The sequence below is a fragment of the Schistocerca cancellata genome, chromosome 8 (genome assembly GCF_023864275.1).
Source record: "Schistocerca cancellata isolate TAMUIC-IGC-003103 chromosome 8, iqSchCanc2.1, whole genome shotgun sequence".
In the NCBI taxonomy this organism is placed as follows: Eukaryota; Metazoa; Arthropoda; class Insecta; order Orthoptera; family Acrididae; genus Schistocerca; species Schistocerca cancellata.
This window is the reverse complement of record NC_064633.1, coordinates 285656632-285681978: the sequence shown is the minus strand read 5'-3', so window position 1 is coordinate 285681978 and position 25347 is coordinate 285656632. Positions and strand designations below refer to the sequence as shown.

The window sequence follows — 25347 nt, the reverse complement described above, 5'->3', positions numbered from 1 at the left end:
TATAGAGCCACTAAAAATGAAGACAGAGCTGAAAATTTTATAGTTGAGAGGGATGAGATAAGTCGGGCAACGCTAAGCTGGTAGGGAATAAGGAAATGTGTCATTGGAACGGACGATGAAGTAGTAGGAATAAAGAAACAGAAAGCAAGATAACCAAGCAAGATACAAACAAAAATAGATCTTCTAAGTAAAGGAAATAGGAGTAAAATAAAAAATATTGAACGATACAAATGTAATTCGGTATTCGTGTACAACACCATTTCACTAGAGCTTATCGACTGTACGCTTCAACTTGTAGAGGCAGACGGGAGACTTCCACACCTTTGTATGAGGATGGGCCATTTCACTGGACGCATCACGTAATTTGCTGTTCCTATAAGTTTTCTGTCGCCCGATTAGTAGTGTAAACCACGTTTCTTTTTACCCTTAAAATATTATAACAGCCTGTAGAATTTCCCAACTTGACCACGTTAGAAATGAGGAAATAAGAGAAAGGAGAGAGACCCATTACAGTATTAGGGATAAAATAGAAGAATGGATGAAGGCATATGTCCCAAGAGAGAACTTTCATAGCAACCTCTTGGAAGAAGAAGAAGAGGGATGTCACAGAAAGAGTGGCAGAGTGGAATCCATCTGAGAGACAATAAATGGAAGAGGATGAGAAAGAATGGCGACATCAAGGCATATGGCGACAGAGATGCAGGGGCCGAGCGGTTCTAGGCGCTTGTCTGGAACCGCGCCACCGCTACGGTCGCAGGTTCGAATCCTGTCCCGGGCATGGATGTGTGTGATGTCCTTTGGTTAGTTAGGTTTAAGTAGTTCTAAGTTCTAGGAGACTGATGACCTCAGATGTTAAGTCCCATAGTGCTCAGAGCCATTTGAAAGAGATGCAGGATGCGGCGACAGCCATAGGACCCCCGCAACGAGGAAGGAAGGCTCTTACCTGCTACGTAAATTATATTGTATGTGCGCCTTAATGTCCTCCCTCCCCCTCCCCCCCCCCCCCCCCGCCACCTTTTTGTCAATCTCCTCCTTCCCCTTCTCGTCCTCCTTCCACTGAAAATGAATGGGTAAATCGATTGTGGTCTTTGGCGTGTGGGGTATGAGAGAGGCCTGTCTAGTTCCTGGATCTGTCAGGACAGTAGTTTCAATGACAGTTCAAAATGGCTGTGAGCACTATGGGACTTAACTTCTGAGGTCATCAGTCCCCTAGAACTTAGAAATACTTAAACCTAACTAACCTAAGGACATCACACACATCCATGCCCGAGGCAGGATTCGAATCCGCCACCGTAGCGGTCGCGTGGTTCCAGACTGTAGCGCCTAGAACCGCTCGGCCACCCCGGCCGGCTTCAATGACAGTATTTCGTATAGTTTTAATCTGTGAACGCTTAGGATCACAAAGTTTCAGAGATTCACTTTCCGTACGTAGTAGAATTCCAATCGTAACCTAGTAAGCCGTAAATACAACTTTCCTGTATTCTGTTAGAACCAACTGCGAAGAAAACTAAACAACAATTTGTTGTGTATACAATTTTTGTTTTAAATTATATAAGAAAAAAATGCTCTAATGCCCTGCTATCATAGTTAAATCCAAGCACGAGAAAGGAAACTAAACTGGACATTTTCACAGCACAGCGTTCTCTTTCTCGAGTCACTTTTAACAGAGAACCCGTATATTGCTGTTTAAAAAATATATTATATGGCTGTTTGAATGTTTATTAGAGTATAGTGTGGAAATCTGAAGTAAATCGGCCAAGAATTTTCCAAACTTTTGCTGACAAATTTAAATAACGCCTTGTCTTTATATAGTATATAGATTTATTGTATCGTCCAAACATTGATTTGTAAGGTCTCGTATTCCACTGACAGAGATACCACACAACACGTTTTCCTTCGTAACATTTGGCTCAGCGGTTTCCAAACCAGGATTCACCATTTAAAAATGTTCTGTCTGTCCTTGTCCATCAGCCTAGTAAATCTCCATCAGCCACATTTAAAAACACACTGTGTCATGTTGTTCGCACACGTTCTAATTTCCACAGCCTCTTTTATGCCTGAGTCCAATTTGCTTGAAGCGTGGCCTGTAAACTGTCTCTGCTCCAATACTAGTTTCTTCTTATACGTTAGGTTGTTTTCCTAGGTTTCAGTAGTTCATATGCTGGTATGTTCACTGCAACTCTGCGAATTTGTTCTAAAAAGTCAGTCCGCCCGAAAGACTTATCATAATTGGTGCGCTCACATCTTAACCTTAGGCCAACAAGAGACGCATCTTCTCTTTTGTCAGACATTTTGCCAACTGGTCGTGTATTGGTCATAGTCTCCGTGTAACTGTTTGAATCAACCTGCAATTGCTAATGTACTCTAGTCCCAGACTGTAGGGTCCTCACAGCCAAGAAACGTATGAAACCATTAACTCGATGTTACGATATTTATAACGTATTACTTCGCTTACTTATCTCTTTGTTATCCATTTGTGATATCACTTTCATTTTCTCCCTTTATTTATTGACAGCACGCGTTACGCGCTGATATGTATTTCATGCACCCAAAGTACGCGTCATCAGTTCCTTCCACTAACAGCTGGCAGTCCTCTTTTCCCAATATCTCACTGTACTAGTATTTATTGCGACGTAGTTCGTCGGCCAAACCTCGCAGGAAATTTTTTTCACTTCTGCCATTTATCTAGCGAAGATGGACAGCAGAGCAGGTCTCGGCCGCCTTCGTGGCCGCCGGGTGCTTGCGAACCTGCGAATGGACACATAAAGCGTTTCATGGCCTGGCGACGTATTGCTGCCAAGATCACGAAGGAACGACACACGCCATAAAACCTCTGCTGTCATAGCTCACGTTCCCAATGAATGAATCCATTTCCTCGCATGTCGAACGACCTCTGCCCTTTGCCGTAAGAGTACTCTGGCGCAATGATGTCGGTTAAATTCTGCCCCTAGACGTTGAGTACAAGGAGGCGATAGGAACAACTCGGGAGGCGAGCTAGTGAGTACAAGGGATTCTCAATCAAGAAGCGTCACATCAAACGGTGTTTGTCTACTGTAAGTTTTCAAAATGGCTTCAGGTGATGTTGACCTGGTCTCCTTATGAATTCGCTGCGATACTCTTTCGTCGTTGTCGTCGCGAAAGTACATCAAAGTCAGAGAAAGAAAAATAGACCAGGTCCTAGTAGGATTCTCGATCTGATGGTTACGTACAAATTTATATATATATATATATATATATATATATATATATATATATATATATTGATACTCGCAAACTCACTCATCATATATATATATATATATATATTGATACTCGCAAACTCACTCATCAAAACCTATAGGGTATTTCCCATTAAACTAGTATCATGAAATTTGACATAAAGCAAGGTTTCACAGTACAAGAAAATAAATAAAATCAGAAAATAGTTAATTTGCAGTTACATGACACGAAAAAAATTTCCTTTGGTATTCTTTATCCGACTTCAAAATTAAAATTGAAACATTCTCGTAGGTTTTGAGATTACTGGGGACCATTTCTTGCCAGTACCAATGTCGGTATATATATATATATATATATATATATATATATATATATATATATATATATATAGACAGTTCATCTATCCTCGGAATCAAGAACCTCGGTCATTTTTTCCTGTTACCGACATTGGTACTGGCAAGAAATGGTCCCCAGTAATCTCAAAACCTACGAGAATGATTCACTTTTAATTTTGAAGTCGGATAAAGAATACCAAAGGAAATTTTTTTCGTGTCATGTAACTGCAAATTAACTATTTTCTGATTTTATTTATTTTCTTGTACTGTGAAACCTTGCTTTATGTCAAATTTCATGATACTAGTTTAATGGGAAATACCCTATAGGTTTTGATGAGTGAGTTTGCGAGTATCAAAATATGTGCCATAAATGACCATATCTTTTGATTGCATTGACGTAGAAGCTTACGTTTATTACACTGTCAAAGGACCCTAGACCTTAGTACGTAAATAGATTTCGACTTGATATGTCTACTCGTTCCCGAGAAAAGTGTATCTCAACAACGGACGGACAGAAATAGTCGGATAATAAATTTAAAAAAAATGTATGATATACACTCCTGGAAATTGAAATAAGAACACCGTGAATTCATTGTCCCAGGAAGGGGAAACTTTATTGACACATTCCTGGGGTCAGATACATCACATGATCACACTGACAGAACCACAGCCACATAGACACAGGCAACAGAGCATGCACAATGTCGGCACTAGTACAGTGTATATCCACCTTTCGCAGCAATGCAGGCTGCTATTCTCCCATGGAGACGATCGTAGAGATGCTGGATGTAGTCCTGTGGAACGGCTTGCCATGCCATTTCCACCTGGCGCCTCAGTTGGACCAGCGTTCGTGCTGGACGTGCAGACCGCGTGAGACGACGCTTCATCCAGTCCCAAACATGCTCAATGGGGGACAGATCCGGAGATCTTGCTGGCCAGGGTAGTTGACTTACACCTTCTACAGCACGTTGGGTGGCACGGGATACATGCGGACGTGCATTGTCCTGTTGGAACAGCAAGTTCCCTTGCCGGTCTAGGAATGGTAGAACGATGGGTTCGATGACGGTTTGGATGTACTGTGCACTATTCAGTGTCCCCTCGACGATCACCAGTGGTGTACGGCCAGTGTAGGAGATCGCTCCCCACACCATGATGCCGGGTGTTGGCCCTGTGTGCCTCGGTCGTATGCAGTCCTGATTGTGGCGCTCACCTGCACGGCGCCAAACACGCATACGACCATCATTGGTACCAAGGCAGAAGCGACTCTCATCGCTGAAGACGACACGTCTCCATTCGTCCCTCCATTCACGCCTGTCGCGACACCACTGGAGGCGGGCTGCACGATGTTGGGGCGTGAGCGGAAGACGGCCTAACGGTGTGCGGGACCGTAGCCCAGCTTCATGGAGACGGTTGCGAATGGTCCTCGCCGATACCCCAGGAGCAACAGTGTCCCTAATTTGCTGGGAAGTGGCGGTGCGGTCCCCTACGGCACTGCGTAGGATCCTACGGTCTTGGCGTGCATCCGTGCGTCGCTGCGGTCCGGTCCCAGGTCGACGGGCACGTGCACCTTCCGCCGACCCCTGGCGACAACATCGATGTACTGTGGAGACCTCACGCCCCACGTGTTGAGCAATTCGGTGGTACGTCCACCCGGCCTCCCGCATGCCCACTATACGCCCTCGCTCAAAGTCCGTCAACTGTACATACGGTTCACGTCCACGCTGTCGCGGCATGCTACCAGTGTTAAAGACTGCGATGGAGCTCCGTATGCCACGGCAAACTGGCTGACACTGACGGCGGCGGTGCACAAATGCTGCGCAGCTAGCGCCATTCGACGGCCAACACCGCGGTTCCTGGTGCGGTGTGTGTGATCATTGCTTGTACAGCCCTCTCGCAGTGTCCGGAGCAAGTATGGTGGGTCTGACACACCGGCGTCAATGTGTTCTTTTTTCCATTTCCAGGAGTGTAGTTATATATTAACAATTTTGTATTTTTTCCTGTAGGTGTAATGCGAAACCTCTATTGTTGCTAAATTTCGTGATTCTAGGTCAACGGGAGCTATTCTATGTGTTTTGATGAGTGAGTTTTTCGAATATCAAAATATGTGACATAAATGGCCGTATCATTTGATGGTATTGACGTAGAAGCTTACATTTATTACAGTGCCATGAGATTATAGACTTAAGTGTGCGACATAAATTTTAACTTAATACTTCTACCACTTCCTGAGAAAAAGGTGTCTTAACAGACAGGCGGACGGAGAGACAGATAGACATTCGGATAAGAAATGACAAAAAAAAGGTTTTCGTTTGATATTACTACAAATTCACGATTTTCGGATTTGTTTCCTTTACTTGTGTTGTGAAACATTGTTTGTTGCCAAATTTCATGACTATAGGTCACCGGGAAGTACACTGTGATTCTGCTGAGTAAGTTTGCGAATATTAAAATATGTGACATATAAAGTGGCCATATCTTTTGATTCCATTGACTTAGAAGCTTCGTTTTTTACACCGCCAAACTAATTGTACACCTTAGTACGCGACATAAATTTCAACTTCATATGTCCATCCGTTGCTCAGAAAATGGGTGTTTTAACAGGCGGACAGACAGGCAGACAGAGAGGCGTACAAAAAAATGATCCTATAGAGGTTCCGTATTTATAGACAAGGGCACGGGAGCCTAAAACAGTGAATAACGCTGTCAACTTAATCAACATATCGATTTCCGTCTTTGAACCCGACCGATAGAGGAAGAGAGACTGAAGAAATGAAAATCTATGCTGAAATTGTTTTTGTATACAAATTCCATTCAAGAGACAGATAAAACCCAGCTGCAGAACTCGGAGCCTATCTTTATCACTGAGAACTGAGAATTGAACAGAAGGCTCTCCACTTCGAAACAACTGGCAGAGAGTTTTAATGTCTGCTACTTGCTTTGCCGATTTCATTCTTGTGTAACACCACATTTCAAAAGCTTCTTTCCTCCTTTTGTCTGTATTCAATATTGTCCACATTTAGTTTCATAGAGACTACACTCCAAGCAAATACTTTTAAAAATGACTTCCTAACACTTAAATTTATATTTGATACTAATAGTTATTGACAGAAAGGCCTTTCTTGCTACTGCAATCAAATATTTTATAAGTTCTTTACTTCTGCCATCACCAATTACTGTGGAGCCCAAATAGTATAAATCGTCTATTACTTCCTTTCTGTCATTTTCTAATCCTATTCCGTCAGTATAATCTGATTTAATTCGATTACACTCCTTACCTTTGTTTTCCTTTTGTTGTTGTTCATATTTTAACCTCTTATCAAGAATATCTGAACCCTGGTACTACTCTATTCTCTAAAAAATCAAAATTACAATCTCACCACAGCTATTTAAAGGAGATAGGAGCCTGGGATCACTGGTAATGGATAATTCTGTGATTATTATACAATTTTAATTTGGCTCAAAAAAATTTTATTATTAACTTCAATTCGGACATTTGCCCTCTTACTGATACAATATACAAATCTTCACTTTAACAGAATTACATAAACAAGAGTAAGAATCATATTATTTTGCATCCACAACCAAAATCATTGATAGTAAGGACGGTGAATAATCATTCACAAACAATCGTTCTTGTTTAACCATATCACTAAAGACTAATAACATTATACACTTGCAACCAAAGATACACAGCCACACAATACCACAACTCCATAAACAACAAGAGATCATAAATCTTAATAAAACTGAACTGCCCACATAAAGGACCACAGTGCAACATGCTTATACTAAAAATACAAGGTGGGCCTACCACGGTCGCAAAACTTGCACACAGAAATAAGAACAAGTTGCTTGTTCATTAAAGATACAAAATGATTAAAATAGGTGTTAAATAAGAATGGCTACTAATAACGCAACCAGTAAAATAACTTACAGAAACGCTAATATTATAATAGGGTGGCCTCAACTAATAGACATAATGACTCAGAATGATTCCCAAGTTGCACTTAACTTTAGAGAACAGCGTTAAGGCCCATAGCAGAGTCTGGAAGCAATAACGCTACGGCAGGCAGACAATACGAGCGTTCACTGCCCACAGCTTGTGCACAGGGTCACATAACAGGCGGTATATATTTATATACAGGGTGGTCCATTGATAGTGACCAGGCCAAATATCTCACGAAATAAGCATCAAACGAAAAAACTACAAAAAACGAAACTCGTCTAGCTTGAAGGGGGAAACCAGATGGCGCTATGGTTGGCCCGCCAGATGGCGCTGCCATAGGTCAAACGGATATCAATTGCGTTTTTTTAAATACGAAACCCCATTTATATTACATATTCGTGTAGTATGTAAATAAATATGAATGTTTTCGTTGGATCACTTTTTTCGCTTTGCGACAGATGGCGCTGTAATAGTCACAAACGTGTAAGTACGTGGTATCACGTAACATTCCGCCAGTGAGGACGGTATTTGCTTCGTGATACATTACCCGTGATAAAATGTACCGTTTACCGACTGCGGAAAACGTCGATATCGTGTTGATGTATGGATATTGTGATCAAAATGCCCAACGGGTGTGTGCTGTGTATGCTGCTCGGTATCCTGGACGACATCATCCAAGTGTCCGGACCATTCGCCGAATAGTTACGTTATTTAAGGAAACAGGAAGTGTTCAGCCACATGTGAAACGTCAACCACGACCTGTAAAAAATGATGATGCCCAAGTAGGTGTTTTAGCTGCTGTCGCGGCTAATCCGCACATCAGTAGCAGACAAATTGCGCGAGACTTGGGAATCTCAAAAACTTCGGTGTTGAGAATGCTACATCAACATCGATTGCAACCGTACCCTATTTCTATGCATCAGGAATTGCGTGGCGACGACTTTGAACGTCGTGTACAGTTCCGCCACTGGGCACAAGAGAAATTACGGGACAGTGACAGATTTTTTGCAAGCGTTCTATTTAGCGATGAAGCATCATTCAGCAACAGCGTTAACGTAAACCGGCATAATATGCACTATTGGGCAACGGAAAATCCACGATGGCTGCGACAAGTGAAACATAAGCGAAATTGGCGGGTTAATGTATCGTGCGGCGTTATGGGAGGAAGGATAATTGACCCCCATTTTATCGATGGCAATCTAAGTGGTGCAATGTATGCTGATTTGCTACGTAATGTTCTACCGATGTTACTACAAGATGTTTCACTGTATGACAGAATGGCGATGTTCTTCCAACATGATGGACGTCCGGCACATAGCTCGCGTGCGGTTGAAGTGGTACTGAATAGCATATTTCATGGCAGGTGGTTTGGTCGTCGAAGCACTTTTACCCGTTCTGACGTCCCCGGATTTCTTTCTGTGGGGAAAGTTGAAGGATATTTGCTATCGTGAGCCACCGACAATGCCTGACAACATGCGTCAGCGCATTGTCAATGCATATGCGAACATTACGGAAGGCGAACTACTCGCTGTTGAGAGGAATGTCGTTAAACTTATTGTCAAATGCATTGAGGTTGACGGACATCATTTTGAGCATTTATTGCATTAATTTGATATTTACAGGTAATCACGCTGTAAAATCATGCGTTCTCAGAAATGATACGTTCACAAAGGTACATGTATCACATTGGAACAACCGAAATAAAATGTTCAAACGTGCCTACGTTCTGTATTTTAATTTAAAAAGTTACCTTTTACCAACTGTTCGTCTAAATTTGTGAGCCATATATTTGTGACTATTACAGCACCATCTATCACAAAGCGAAAAAATTGATCCAACTAAAACATTCATATTTCTTTACGTACTACACGAATATGTAATAAAAATTGAGGTTCCTATTTTTAAAAAACCCAGTTGATATCCGTTTGACCTATGGCAGCGCCATCTAGCGGGCCAACCATAGCGCCATCTGGTTTCCCCCTTCAAGCTAGACAAGTTTTGTTCTTTGTAGTTTTTTCGTTGGACGCTTATTTCGTGAGATATTTGGCCCGGTCACGATCACTGGACCACACTGTATAATCCGACCGGCACTACAATGAGCGGTCCCGACAATCCATAACCGCGCCGACGCCAGGTAAGAAGCAGTCTTAACAAATGGCCTGCAACACAAAATAGATTTCAATGAAAAGAAGGTCAAATCTCAGCCACACTGGAACAAATAATAAGCACACCCCCAAGTTCGTACGGAGCAGTACTCTAACATTATCCGTCTCCCAGGAAATTAGCGGGAAAAGCACTTCTACATTAAATAAAAGTACCAAATGCTGCCGTGATAAATGATTAAACCATCAACTCTACGGCTGCCGGGCACGTACACAACCACAGCCAGTCCGAAAGCTGGCAATATGCGCTAAAACAAGTTAAAATTTGCATGAAAACCACTTAAAACATACACTCCACGGATAAACAGAAACGAAATGTGGAATATAAGTCTCCTTAAAAATAGCCACTTTGGAACCAAGTTCAGAACCATCTCTGACAGCTACCCATGCCACCATAAGTTTCAACAATCCTCTTAGTTGGATACAGAAAAAAAAGTCACACGTAACTTGGATCTTGGGAATTACTATCTGGGATGATGTTCAGCGTGAGACGACGAACCCACCACAATTTTGCACTTCAAGGCTCCCAATGATCGGCACCGTACATCCGGCGCGCCGAAAGACAAGGGCGCATGCACCACCTTTAGGGACGCGGGATTGTTTTCAGCAGAAGTTGGCTCGTTGTACGCCGACCGGAGACACCCCTGACACACGTTCACCCACAAAACCGCCGGGGGAGGAGTCAAAGACAGCAAGGCAGTCGAATATCGATATCAGCGATGGAAGTGGAGCAATCTAGCGCCAGCCACCGCGGCTCACCATCTATTCCAAGTACTTTGCTGTCTCTGAAAGAATTACAGAGTCCTCGACAAACCTTAGCTCTTTAATTTCTTCTCCTAAACTTCAACTCCTTTTCAAAGTTTCTCCTTAGTTTCCTTACCAGGCTTGACCTGTGTTCAGACTGAATAACATAGGGAAACGGCTACATCCTATCTCATTCCCTTCACAACTAACGCACCCCTTATAATTGCAGTCTGGTATCTCTGAAAGCTGAGAAAACCTTTTTCCCCTTTTATTTTAACACTAACAATTCCACAATAGCAAAGAATGAATTCCAGGCATCGCTGTGACAATCTTTTGTACATCTATAGGCGTTATAAATGTATGTTCGTCTTCCTCCGGTTTCCGTTGTAATATATACTGTCCAATCACATTAATGCGATCACCTGTCAGAAGCCTGAATAAGAACAGTTAGCAGAGCAGGCCACTGTGAGACATGCGGGAAGAGAGTCAGTCAGTCTCTGGATGGTACCGACACGGATGTGGAGCCTTGTCGACTCCTGTGCCATGGCCAGTGGCGTTAGGTTTCTTGGTTGAGGATCCGTGGCGCCTTCAGCTCGACCGAAGTAGTCCCACGGATTATCTTTTGGGTTTAAACCGGTGAGTCTTGTGGGCAGGTGTATACGGTAAACTCATCCTGGTGCTATTCGAACAACACACGCACACTGTGAGCAATGTGAGACGTTGTATTGTCCTGCTGGTAGATGCCATCCTGCAAAGGAAAAACAGTGTGTAAGAGTGGACACGCCACTCAAGGATAGACGCATACATTTGTTGATCCATTGTGCCTTCTAGGATGACGAATCACTCAGGCCGTAACGCCGTACACGCCAACGCCCATCTGTTCGATGGAGCATAAAACGTGATTCTTCTGAAAAGGCCACCTGTCACCACTCAGTTGCGGTACTGGTGTGAAAATTTCAGCCTGAACATCTGTCAGCATGGGTGCATGAACTAGGCATCTGCTGCGGAGACACATACGCAGCAATGTTCGCTGAACGGTCGTTGAGGGACACTGTTGGTTGCCCCTTGGTTCATCTGGGCGGTCAGCTGCACATCAGCTGCACTTCTTTTCGGCCGCACACATATCCGTATCCGTCATTCATCCCTGTCGTCTATGGACCATGGTGCCTCGGCGCCTGTTTTAGGTAACGCTAGTTTACCATGCACGGTTTATTTAACCACGGTTTATTTATAAAACTTAGGGGTTTTAGACATTGTGGCCCATAAGCCAATGATCATGCCATTTTGGACGTCAGATATAACGCTCCGTTTCCGCATTACGCCAAAGACTGCACTGCTTCCCGCATTCGCTCGACACGCTTTATAAACCCTCCACCGATAGTTGACCAGCTGCCATCTATGAGTCGTTTTTGCACGCTGACATCGAACATACTCGATAGTCACATTAATGTAAGTGGCACGTGAAAGTCGTAGTGTCGGTATTTTCTCGCATTTAATAACACTCCTCCGGAACTCAGTCTGATCTTTCCCAAGGTCATCTTTCAATTATTTTTTCAGTGAAATTTATTGACAGTTTAAAACTGTGTACTAGACAAGGACTGCAACCACCAAACTTTGCCCTTTGTGTTCAAGTGCTTGTGTACTGTTTGGAAAACTATGAATACCACTAAATCGAAATGCTTTAGCATTAACGGGATAGGAATATTACTTTTAGGCAATAAAATGTCATGTGGAATGAGACTAAAATACCCATAACAATAGATTCCTGTTTTATGGTAGAAAAGCTGGCCGCGGTGGTCTAGTGGTTCTAGGCGCGCAGTCCGGAACCGCGAGACTGCTACGGTCGTAGGTTCGAATCCTGCCTCGGGCTTGGATGTGTGTGATGTCCTTAGGTTAGTTAGGTTTAATTAGTTCTAAGTTCTAGGCGACTGATGACCTCAGAAGTTAAGTCGCATAGTGCTCAGAGCCATTTGAACCATTTTTATGGTAGAAAAATAGTGTTTTTTAAAAAAATATCATTTTTCCTTACCTTCAATCTCAACGATTCACAGCTTAATGTAATCAAACTGATCTGAAATTGAGACAGTCTCATTTAAAGGCAACTGGTAACTATTACTGAACCTATGGAATTCCAGTCCCAAAGAAAGGAGGTGTTGAGAAATTTGAAAATTACCGAACTATCAGTTTAGTAAGTCACAGCTGCAAAATACTAAACGAATTCCTTACAGACGAATTGAAAAACTAGTAGAAGCCGACCTCGGGGAAGATCAGTTTGGATTCCGTAGAAATGTTGGAACACGTGAGGCAATACAACTTTTCTTATAAAATAGATTAAGGAAAGGCAAACCTACGTTTCTAGCTTTTGTAGACTTAGAGAAAACTTTTGACAATGTTGACTGGAATACTCTCTTTCAAAATGGCTCATGTGGCTCTGAGCACTATGGGACTTAACTTCTGAGAACTTAGAACTACTTAAACCTAACTAATCTAATGACATCACACACATCCATGCCCGAGGCAGGATTCGAACATGCGACCGTAGCGGTCGCGCGGTTCCAGACTGTGGCGCCTAGAACCGCTCGGCCACTCAGGCCGGTCACTCTCTTTCAAATTCTGAGGGTGGCAGGGGTCAAATACAGGGAGCTAAAAGCTATTTACAATTTGTACAGAAACCAGATGGCAGATATAAGAGTCGAGGGGCATTAAATGGAAGCAGTGGTTGGAAAGGGAGCGAGACAGGGTTGTAGCCTCTCCCCGATGTTATTCAATCTGTATATTGAGAAAGCAGTAAAGGAAACAAAAGAAAAATTCGGAGTAGGAATTAAAATCCATGGAGAAGAAATAAATACTTTGAGGCTCGCCGATGACATTGTAATTCTGTCAGAGACAGCAAAGGACTTGGAAGAGCAATTGAACGGAGTAGACACTGTCTTGAAAGGAGGATATAAAATGAACATCAACAAAGCAAAACGAGGATAATGGAATGTAGTCGAATTAAATCGGGTGATGCTAAGGGAATTAAATTAGGAAGTGAGACACTGAAAGTAGTAAATGAGTTTTGCTATTTGGGGAGCGAAATAACTAATGATGGTCGAAGTAGAGAGGATATCAAATGTAGACTGGCAATGGCAAGGAAAGCGTTTCTGAAGAAGGGAAAATTGTTATCATCGAGTATAGATTTAAGTGTCAGGAAGTCGTTTCTGAAAGCATTTGTATGGAGTGTAGCCATGTACGGAGGTGAAACGTGGATAATAAATAGGTTAGACGAGAAGAGAATAGAAGCTTTCAAAATGTGGTGCTACAGAAGAATGTTGAAGATTAGATGGGAAGATCACATAACTAATGAGGAAGTATTGAATAGAATTGGGGAGGAGAGGTATCAAGACATCACCAGTTTAGTACTGGAGAGCAGCTTGTAGGGTAAAACTCGTAGAGGGAGGCCAAGAGATGAATACACTAAGCAGATTCAAAATGAAGTAGGTTGCAGTAGGTACTGGGAGATGAAGAAGCTTGCACAGGATAGAGTAGTATGGAGAGCTGCATCAAACCAGCCTCTGGACTGAAGACCACAACAACAACAACAACAACAACAATGGTGTATTGCACGTAAAGTAAGAGTAAAGGTGATTCAGCAGAAGAGAGTAGTGAGAATATTGTATAATGCACTTGGTCATACATTATACGCAAGACATTGTTTAAGGATTTTGGGTTTATTACATTCATTTTCCAAGACATTTACTCAATAATTACATAATAAAAATTAGTCTCAGCTGAACTGCAATTCGCACAGTTAGACTGTGTTTACTGTAAATTGACTGATTTCACTTGGGTCTAGCGGGGAGCGGAGGAAGTAAGCCCGGCTCCCACACAGAGCCATACACGGTTACGAACTGTGCGGGAGGTAACAAGCCACACTTGACTCCTACAGCGATGGCACCATAAACCGTGCTTCGTGCCTATATGGAAGCAGAAATCACGCACAGAAGTAAATAATCCCTTAAATGATGTTCGCAACACATCTCAAATGCTCATATGAGTCCTCAAGTTAAATAAAGAACGTAACTGCTGAAATAGCCAAATGGAAAGTAAACAGTACTAAATACAGTTAAGTGCTAAAAAGTATCACAGCAGACGACATTGGTTATCTCACGCAGTACTGTCAACTAGCCAATGTTGGCCACAGCCAAAAGCAATACACTACCGGCCGAAGCCGTCCAGCTTCTACCTATTTGGAACTAGGGAGCGGTCGACCAACTTAAAGTGAACACACTGTACAACGCAAGGCACACCGACTAGTCTCATGCAGACTTTGCCCTCGTTTCTAGGGCCCAGAGTAGAGTTATGTACTCTGGTGCAAGGTTATCCAACAAGATCGAGTCTAACATAAAGCAAAAAATTGAGAAGCCGTACCAATTCACAAGATGCTTAAAAACATACTTCGTTAGAAACGGTTCTATCACTTCTCTGAATATGTATTTTTAGGGACTGAAAACTTCTGTTAGATACAAGGCAAATATCAGTGCTCATTGTCAAACTGTATGAGTAGTAATAGACTGTAAATAGGTCTCAGCATTTCCATATGCTGGTAAATATGTTCTTTGAAAGTCAAGCACACGTGAAGCTATTAAAACCAGGTAAACAGTAGCTACTCTAACTGTGGCTTGTTGAAAGAAGTAGGTATCTTTCTAATTTATATGATTAAGTTTAGCTGGCATAAGCATGACTAGCACTAAGTAATGCAGTGGTAGTGTATTGTTAATATAGCATATAGATTAAGTGTATCTCAATTTCTCCTTTCTTAACGTATAACTGAGCTCGTTCCACATCCTGAGAGCTCTCTTTGTTGACGAGATCTACGAAACACGATGAATGAATGTAAATCTTCGAACTGATAACACATTGGATACACGAGAGAATCCTCTGTCCTGTGTCCCGCCTGCTTCGGATCACATATTCAGAGGTCCGATCAAATACCCCTCTGGCCATACAGATAAAGTTTTTCCGTGATTTCCATAAATCACATAAGGCAAATGCTTGGATGGTTGATTTGAAAAGGGCAGGGTCTATTTTCTTCCCCACACTGCCCTAACACGAACTTGTGCTCCATCTCTAGTGACGACGATGTAGATGGGACGTTTATTTAATCTTCCTTTCTTCCTTCAGTTAATGTGTTTGGACCGCAAGTGATACTGTATCCAGCATACTTTTCTGGAGCCAGATGAGTGAGTCGGCTGCCATTTTTTTGTTGCAGGCGCGGCTGGTAAGGAGTGCGGCGATGAAGCAGCTGCCGATCCTACGGACGCTCAGACATCCCAACATCGTAAGTGCTCTACCGTAACTTTACAGAAATTTGCTTCCAAATCAAGCAATTTAATTAGCTGATACTAATAATAAGCACATTATCTGATCAGAAGTGTCCAGACCCCTATTAGTGGACACTAATATGGGGTACACCTTTCGCCTTGATGACCATTTGAACTCTTCTGGGGACACTTCCAGTGAGGTGTGTGAAAGTGTGTCGAAGAATGGCAACACATTCATCCTCAAGAGCAGAAATTGGGGAAAGTAGAAATGTTGGCAATGTTGTTCTAACTCGGCCCAAACGTGTTCCATTAGTTTCAAGTCGGAACCCTGGTCAGACCAGACCATTTCAGAAATGTTATTGTCAGCAAACTATTTCCTCACAGACGCTGCTTTATGGCAGGGTCCACTATCATGCTGACACAAACAATCATTATTTTCAAACTATTCCTTTACTATATGCAGTACACAGTGCGGTAAAATATATTCATATCCTTCGATGTTTAACGTTTTCTGAAGCGGAATGAGAGACCACATCTCAACCAAGAAAGAAACTTCCATTCCATACTACACTATTCGCACTACACATGACGGCAGGTAACATTGTCCAGTCGTACGGAGTGTAGCTAACGACGAGCTGCTCGCCCATTGTACCCCATTTTTTTTATTTATAACGCACGATCATTTTGATAGCTGGATTGTTGATAGCTCTTTGGAACCTGTTTTTTATGGCTTTATCGTATCCAAGGACTTGTTTCGGACTTTCACCCATCTTCAATTTGCATAGTACAATAGATCTGCATCTGTAGCGTTTTTATTTACAAGATTTTTGATGCTACAGCTGCGCTTTCCAAGTTTTTGCACAGGGCAGCTGCTGCTTCCAAACTGCAGTCACTAAATAGTTATACTTATCAAGATTTAATGTATCATGCAAGTTGAAGATAGTGAAAGCCAAACTGCGTACTTGCATTAAATAAAACTATACAAACGAAGTGGTTGATTGCTGTATTTCTTCAAATAATTCAATCAACAGCCACTGAACACAGTCACCATTAATACCGAAAAAATTATGTTGTTCTTATTCACTACAGTGTAAATACTTTTTTGCATAGTGAAGCTGAGTCACAGAATAGAGTTAAAGCCTTTATAAATGAGTTACAATTTTCGTACCTGTCAACAGCTAGAGCCCGCGCCAAATACCGTTGCTGGTGGAAGCGCCAGACATCAGGGCACCTGTGGGAAGGGTGGTAGCGGTAAGGGTTGTGGGCAGGTATAGGGAAAATGCCGAGCGTTGGAGAGAAAGTGCCGTTCTAATCTGGAGCCTACACTCACATTTTTTGTAAATATTAAGTGTAGCCCCTCCGTGTTCACACTTGCATGGTGGCCATTCAAAAAGATCTGCCACCCCTGCTTTGGTTAGTATCTAAAAAGAATTTAGCCGAAAATGCAGCGATCTATTTTCTCCTGGCTTGTTAACCATTTGTAACTTTCAGCGAAGTGTCACTGTAAGTAGGCTGTTCAGGTTTTTATGTTGGTAACGCCTCGTAGTGCTCTGTATGAAGATCGCTGACTGCGCTGTGTGCAGTCTGTGGCTGGTTGGACTCATTGTTGGAATATTCGCTAGTGTAGTGTTGGGCTGTTGGATGTGAACAGCGCGTAGCGTTGGGCAGTTGGAGGTGAGCCGCCAGCAGTGGTGGGTGTAGGGAGAGAGATGGCAGACTTTTGAGAGGTTACTATGAGCGGACGACCTGGACGTGTGTCCGTCAGAAAAAGGAAATTTCTTTAATTGGATGCCACAAAATTATATATATATATATATATATATATATATATATATATATATATATATATATATATATAGTGTCTTCTGTAGTTAGAATTCTTTTATTTAGCTGGCAGTATTGGCGTTCGCTGTATTGCAGTAGTTCGAGTAACGAAGATTTTTGTGAGGTAAGTGATTCATGAAAGGTATAAGTTATTGTTTGACAGGGCCATTCTTTTGTAGGGAATATTGAAAGTCAGTTCCGTTGCTCTAAAATATTGTGTGTCAGTTTAGTGTTGATCAGAATAAGTAAAGAGAAAACTTAGTACTTTGAGTTTTGCCCAGCTGTTTGAAAATCAAATAATGTAAGAGTTTTTCCAGCACTGTCATTCTTTACATACAAAGGGGAAGTTTCATCACGAGTGGCGAATTTTGAGTAAAACCTACACATATCACTTGTGCCATGTTAAAATTTGTTCCTTTTGCCAAATACAGCGGAATTTACACAATCTCGCCTCATTAGTATGTTGTGCAGACGCAATTACGAGAGAATTCTGAAATAGTGGTTTATTAAGTTTATTAACTGAGAAACCTTATAAAAAAAACACATCCTCAGTACAAAATAAAGGTTTAATGTCTTCATTTACGTTGTTCCAAAACCCACTGCATTTCTCATTTCACCAGCTATCGATGACCCTTAAAAACTACATTCTTTCATCAAAAAAGTTTGTATTTAGTGGAATAACACCCTAGATAACGAAGTTTTTCATAATAACCATACGGAAAAATCCTCTCCTCTTTGCATACTATCATTTGCCAAAATCTCATCTCGATGTCTCAAACCGTTTATGAAATATGAGAAACGTTGTGGGTATTTCACTCTGGCTTTATCGTTGGGGCGGTAGGATCGCAAACGAGTGTGCTGCATCACATCAATGTTCTCGAGATTGGTGACAGATAGACGCCTCTACGCAAGTCTAAAAAAAATTCAATATGTTAGATAAATTTCATGTAAATCAACATATTATGTAATATGCACCAAACGCAAAATCATAGCTGCATCTATTTTTCACGCCAACTTTTTCGAATTTCGCGCAGTGTCTTACTTCCACGTGAGTATCACAATAACTATGACCGTTACCTAAATGATGGGCACATCATAATGAAGCTGATATATAAAGCTACTAGTAAAGCATTAATTATTTTTTTTTCAGACTGGTTTCTGTAAAATCGTTTGAGAAATATTGCGGGGCGTACGCCTCGATTCCGTCATGGCCTATCGGCTGAGGTGGTAAAACACCGTGAGCAAAAGGATATCAACTGCAATAACTAATAAAGTTGGAACTATCCCTATCTATGCTACGCAAGACGCCCCCTTCTACATTCAGACACCTGTTAATATATTTACCAATCTTCTAGAGTCATCAGAAGAAGAGTATGAATCAGCTGAAAGCTATGCTGAACAAAATGACAGTGATTCTGCAGGACCTTCATCAGTTGCAAACGGCTTTAATCAAACGGAAGTGAACTACATAATTAGCCATCTAAGTCTTCCAAGAAAGTGGCCTGAATTGTTAGCTTCCAGGCTGCAAATGAACACTGCCTGTTACCGCGAACAAAAGTCACATTCTGTCGCAAACGAGAAACATGTTTCCTGCCATTCTTCATAAAGGAAAACGAATTTGCTTTTTTTTTTTTTGCCAGTGTTGAAGGACTGTTCGTGAAACGATATACGGATTTGCCCACCAGGTGAATGGCGGCTATACAACTCCAAACGCAGCCTAAAATGTCTTCTTTTGCATAATGTGAACAAGTACAAGAAAATTCCCAACTGATCACTGAGTTGCTATGCTTGAAAATCAAGCGGCTGTAGGCACAGTCTTGGAGAGTATCTCAATTCTGCAGCCAATAATGGGTTATCTGCGTTTATCTCAAGATAAGTAATTCTCTTACACCAAATACCCACGTTTTATACGCCGATGGGACGCTAGAGATAAAGATCACACCAGGTGAAAATACAGCGACCTCTTGGTGAATGCATGATCGTTGAAGAAAGAAAATCATCACAGACCTTTTGGCTGATAGAAATAACATCGTACTGGAATCACTGTATATCAAACTTGTATTAATGAAGCAGCTAATCAAGGTTCTGAATAGACATGGAAAATGGTTTGGCTACGTAAAAAATGTCTTACATTGAGTAAGGAGAAAAAAACAGGTATATTTGATTGATATAAATCCGTCAGCTGATAAATGACCGGAAATTTCAAGGCTCAATGAGGAATCTGAGGCAGCTGAGTGGTCCTCATTCTGCAAGGTAGTAAAGAATTTCTTTGGAAACTGTAAGGCTCCTAACTATGAAGAACTACTGGAGAATAGACTCACTAGTTTTTGTGCACTTGGTTGTAACGTGAGCATAAAATTACAGTATCTCCACAGCCATTTCGACGGGTTTTCAGATTGTCTTGGTGTTGTAAGCGAGGAATAGGATGAGTGTTTTCTCCAGGAAATAAGTTCAATGGAAGAACGCTATCGTGGAGTATGGGCTATACGTACGTCGGCGGCTTGCTGTTGGAGTATCCAGAGTGTATTTCCGAGATCAATGCAACGGAGAAGCCACAGAAACGATGTGCCAGTGACCTAATGGAAGGAAACTAATGAACTTAACGCGACTTATGTGTAAATAAAAGATGGTCGTTAGATCAATTCAACCGCTTAATAAAAGTGGAAGTGCTTGAGTCATCTAAATGTCACCTGCATTTAATTGTATGTGAGTAATGTAGTTGTATATGTGGAACAGTGTGGTTAGATTAGCATATAACGTGGACAAGCTATATCTAGAAAGCTAGAGCTAATGGGACAAAAATTGTAAGCATTTTTGTAATAAGTGGCCCAAATATAACCAGGAAAAGGTCAAAATTTTACTGCTCCAGAATCACTGTTCCCCAGCGTTTTTAATTGACGCCACAGCATTCTACACTGAAGCACCAAAGAAACTGATATAGATTGAGTATTCAAATACAGAGATATGAAACCAGACAGAACACGGCGCTGCGGTCGGCGGCGCCTGTATAAAAAATGGTTCAAATGGCTCTGAGCACTATGGGACTCAACTTCTCAGGTCATCAGTCCCCTAGAACTTAGAACTACTTAAACCTAACTAACCTAAGGACATCACACACATCCATTCCCGAGGCAGGATTCGAACCTGCGACCGTAGCGGTCTCGCGGTTCCAGATTGTAGCGCCTAGAAACGCACGGGCACTCCGGCGGCGCCTATATCATACAACAAGTGTCTGGCCCAGTTGTTAGAATGGCAGCTTATCAAGATTTAAGTGAGTTTGAACGTGATGTTCCAGTCCACGAGCGGTGGGACACGGCATCTCCGAGGTAGCGATGAAGTGGGAAATTTGCCGTACGACCATTTCACGAGTCTACCGTGAATATCAGGAACCCGTAAAACATCAAATATTCGACACCGCTGCGCCCGGAAAAACATCTTGCGAGAACGGGACCAACGACGAACGAAGAGAATCGTTCATCGTGACAAAGGTGCGACCCTTCTGCAAATTCCTGCAGATTTCAGTGCTGGCCCATCAGCAAGTGTCAGTGTGCGACCCATTCAACGAAACATCATCGATTAGGGCTTTCAGAGCCAGAGGCCCACTAGTGTAAGCTTGATGACTGCACGACGCAAAGCTTTACTCCTCGTCTGGAGCCGTCTGCATCAACATTGGACTGTTAATGACTGGAAACATGTTGCCTGGTCGAACGAATCTCGTTCCGAATTGTATTGAACGGATGGACGTGTACGGGTATGGAGACAACCTCATGAATCCATGGACCCTGCATGTCAGCAGTTGACTGTTCAAGCTGGTGAAGGCTCTGTAATGGTGCGGGGAGTGTGCAGATGGAGAGATATGGGACCCCTGATACGTCTGGATACGACTCCGACAGGTGGCACGTAAGTAAGCTTCCTGTCTAATCACCTGCATCCATTCATATCCATTGTGGATTCCGACAGACTTGGGCAATTCCAGTAGGACAATGCGACACTCCATACGTCCGGAATTGCTAGATCGTGGCTCCAGGAACACTCTTCTGAGTTTAAACACTTCCGCTGGCCACCAAACTCCCTAGACACGAGCATTATTGAGCATATCTGGGATGCCTTGTAACATGCTGTTCAGAAGAGAACTCCAGCCCTCGTACTCTTACGGATTTATGGACAGCCCTGCAGGATTCATGATGTCAGTTCCCTCCAGCACTACTTCAGACATTAGTCGAGACCATGCCAAGTCGTGTTGTGACATTCTGCGTGCTCGCAGCGGCCGTACACAATATTAGACAGATGTTCCAGTTTGTTTGGCTCTTCAGTTTATATTTCACTTCATCTGCATGAAAGAGCCGAACGATGGCGAATAGCAGAACACGCAAGCGCAAATCGCAGCTGTGACCTTCCACGTCTATTTGCTCTCTCAGACCCGTCTGTGGTTGCCAGTTACGTTGTAATGTTGATGCATTAAGTTGTTCTGAAAGCGGTGCTGATATTCAAGACAATGAAAGCGGGTTAAAAGCTGTGAGCTATCCGGGGAAGTTAATCTTGCATTACTGAGCAACTGTTTCACCAGGTATCCAGTTTAGCTTACCAAATTCCCAACCAGACTAACATTAATTATAATCTTTTAATAATCATCGTACGACAACCGGTGATACATATATAAAAAGATAATTTAAATAAAAAGAAATAATTCAGTTTATATTTGGACATTTTTTTTAACATTGATCATTGTTCCGTTAAACTTTCAGCATATTAAACTTGATTCATAACTAAACTGGTGATTTATTTAATATAGTGAAAATGTGAGTTTGTAATCTTATGGAACACATCAAATAAGGAGCCGAGATTTGGAGACTGCATACATCACTACATTCATAAAATAACACACGAAGAACGTTGAAACATATGCAAGAGGAAATTAACCACAACCAACCGATTCAATTTTCAACCAAAGAAGTTACATTCGCAGCGCAATCCTGTCTGTCATGAAATTACCACACACTGGTATACTAAATTCATACTAACTTTCTGTGAAATTTTCCCGAAAAGAATAGCTGAGGACTACTTTGATGATTACACCACATGCTTCACGTGGTCAGCTTGGTTTACACAAGGAGTGTAACTCCACAATAATTTTGATAATTAAAATAAATTAAACCGAAACGCAATTTACAAAATAAAAACCTCGAACTGGTTACTATCGTCTTACTATTAACCTGATGGGTCAAACAATTGTATAAGCACGTGGTACTGGTCTCACAAAGAAACATAAAGAACCATAAATAAAAGTTGCTATATTGAAAAATATTGTCAAGACAAGACGTTATAATCTCACGCACATTCGCATTTAAGACTGATGATCTTTGTCAGAGTTATGGATCATCAAACACGTGGTTCCACTTTAATCACAAAGTAGTGACAAAGCAACTACTGGAAGATATTCTGAACTTCACACTCAAAATTACACTGCGTTGCAATTTAAAATAACATTAGATATTTTAGATCTAAACCTGAAATAAAGGTGATTAAATTTTCAGTTAGGCTGAACTTGAGAAATCCATTGTCCTACAGACTTAGCAGAGACGCGCTTAGCCAGAGATCTTACCACTTCAGACGCTCGCTGCGGACAGACTGCCGTGGGCCCCTACCAAGGGTGCTTCCAGATACAAAACGGAAGTGACCAGAGAGGCAGCTTCCTATACCAACATGACAAGGGACGGACAGGATCATACTAAGAATAGAAACCTCTTTGCTTTTAGAAAGCGCAGCTACCCGTTCCGACGTTGGTCCTACTGTTCTCTAGCAGACAGGCTTGTCTGCTACCATCAAGCATGCAACTAGAAATACATTTGCTCATTCATCCTTTCACACAGAAGGGAAGGGGGATGACAGTATCTTATCATGTACAGTATATAAAAGAAAGCGGATGTAGGTTCTGTATGAGACTGTGTGACATGAATTACATAAAAAATGTGTTTTAAAGTGTAGTAGTGTGACAGATCGTTCTTGATTATGTGTAAAAGTAACACGTTCCACTGCTCAGTCTCCTCCCAGATAGTCGGAAACACCACGGTAAATTTAGAAGTGGAATGTATGCCGTAAATGACAACAGTTTTAAACAATTAACATGAAAGAAATCCAACAGTGACCTTTCATAACCCCAATGCTCCGGGAAAAGAACGTGCAGGGAATTTTCTGGCCATTCTAAGACATTCCCAAGCAGGCTTCTCACACCCAACTTAAACTGAAATGTGAAGAAAAGGCAAAAGGTCTCCAGCTATTTGCTAAAACACAATAATTTCAACTCTCTTTAGAATCTACCAATTTCAGAGAGAAAAATAAAATAATCTGTGACACTTATTTAAAAGATAGTGTAGACCTAATTCGGTCAGCAAGTAAAAACAATGGTCCCTGTGTCATTAATATGAAAACAATTTCTGGTTGTTACCCTTATGGAGTTCACAAGTATTTGCTCATTGCAAGAGCTAACTGATTCTAGTAAAATTTGTGGCTGTTTATTAACAAGAAAACTTTATGAAAATAGCAAAGGTGCCACAGAAATTTAAAAAAACATGAAAATAACATTAGTATTATAAAGCAGAACATTACAATGCACAATCCTCAAAAGCAAAAAAAAAAAGATAATAAGAGAAGAAACATGTTTTACAAAGTGGTTATCGCAAGAATATTATATATCTTATAAAACTAATAATTTGTGGAATTAAAATAACTTTGTGGCACTAATTTAATCACTCTACTATATTTCAGTTAGTTAGCAAACAATGATCACTGTGTCGTCATACTGAAACTACAATCAGTTACGTGATTGTTACCCTTATGGGATTCCTCACTATAAATATGCCTCATGCAAAGGCTAATCGATCACAGTCCAATGTGAATAAATAGCTATCTGACTGATCAACGAAGCAATGCACAGGAATGATTTAACAAAACAAAATATCACAAATCTAATACATCACACAAAAATAAACATTAAGAATAGAACAGCTCTGAAAGTACAGTAGTCAACATCTAAAAACAAAAAAACAAAAACACCAATAAACAAAACACCTGCAAAATACAGGAGTCAATGCCTAAAAAAAACAATAAATAGAACACCTGCGAAATACACGAGTCAGTCTAATAAAAAAACACCAATAAATCGAACCCCTGCAAAATACACGAGTCAAAGTTTCTCTGAAAGAAACACACGTATATCCATTGGACTAAGAACCGTATAATCACTGTTCACTGGCACACTCAGTAGTTCCACTGTTCCGAGGCACAATATAAAGGAGGGGGGAGGGGTGGGCCTCGGCGCCGCAGCTGTCAGTAGGGATTTTTATCCATCTGTTGCGTGCAATCCCGCCGTCTCTGCCCTCGCATGAAGTTTCTCTTAGTGGCCCATGTCACGTACATCTCGATTTGGTTCATTGTTTGTGTTGTCAGATTCGTGCGGTATCCTCGTTTGACTCGCCAGGTTGATATTCCTGGGCAAGGATGACACTTAATGGCTCTTCTTTGTGGCACCCTTAGCGACCAGAGAACATCGAACCATGATTTACTGTCGCCTGACAGTGGGCATCCGCCAGGAAATATTGATAGGCGTCGTTGAAGTCTGCCAGTTTCTCTGGACAGTACGTGTCAAAAGGCTCCATGCCCTTTGTGTTGTTAAATTCTTGAGTTATCCTCAACTGGCTCGCCAGTTTGTTATTCCTGGGCAAGAATGACACTTAGTGGCTCTTCTTTGTGCCACCCTTAGCAACCACAGAACACCGAACCATGATTTACTGTCACTTGACAATGGGCTTCCGCCA

General features: G+C 41.7%; 1 protein-coding gene across 1 annotated transcript in view; it reads left to right on the top strand.

Moving 5' to 3' along the window:
- LOC126094675 (calcium/calmodulin-dependent protein kinase type IV-like) overlaps nucleotides 1–25347 on the top strand; it is a 606666-nt gene that overhangs the window by 422574 nt on the left and 158745 nt on the right. The window contains exon 4 of the mRNA XM_049909186.1: nucleotides 15658–15726. Coding sequence (XP_049765143.1) covers nucleotides 15658–15726 — 69 coding nt within the window. The remainder of the gene's footprint in view (nucleotides 1–15657; nucleotides 15727–25347) is intronic.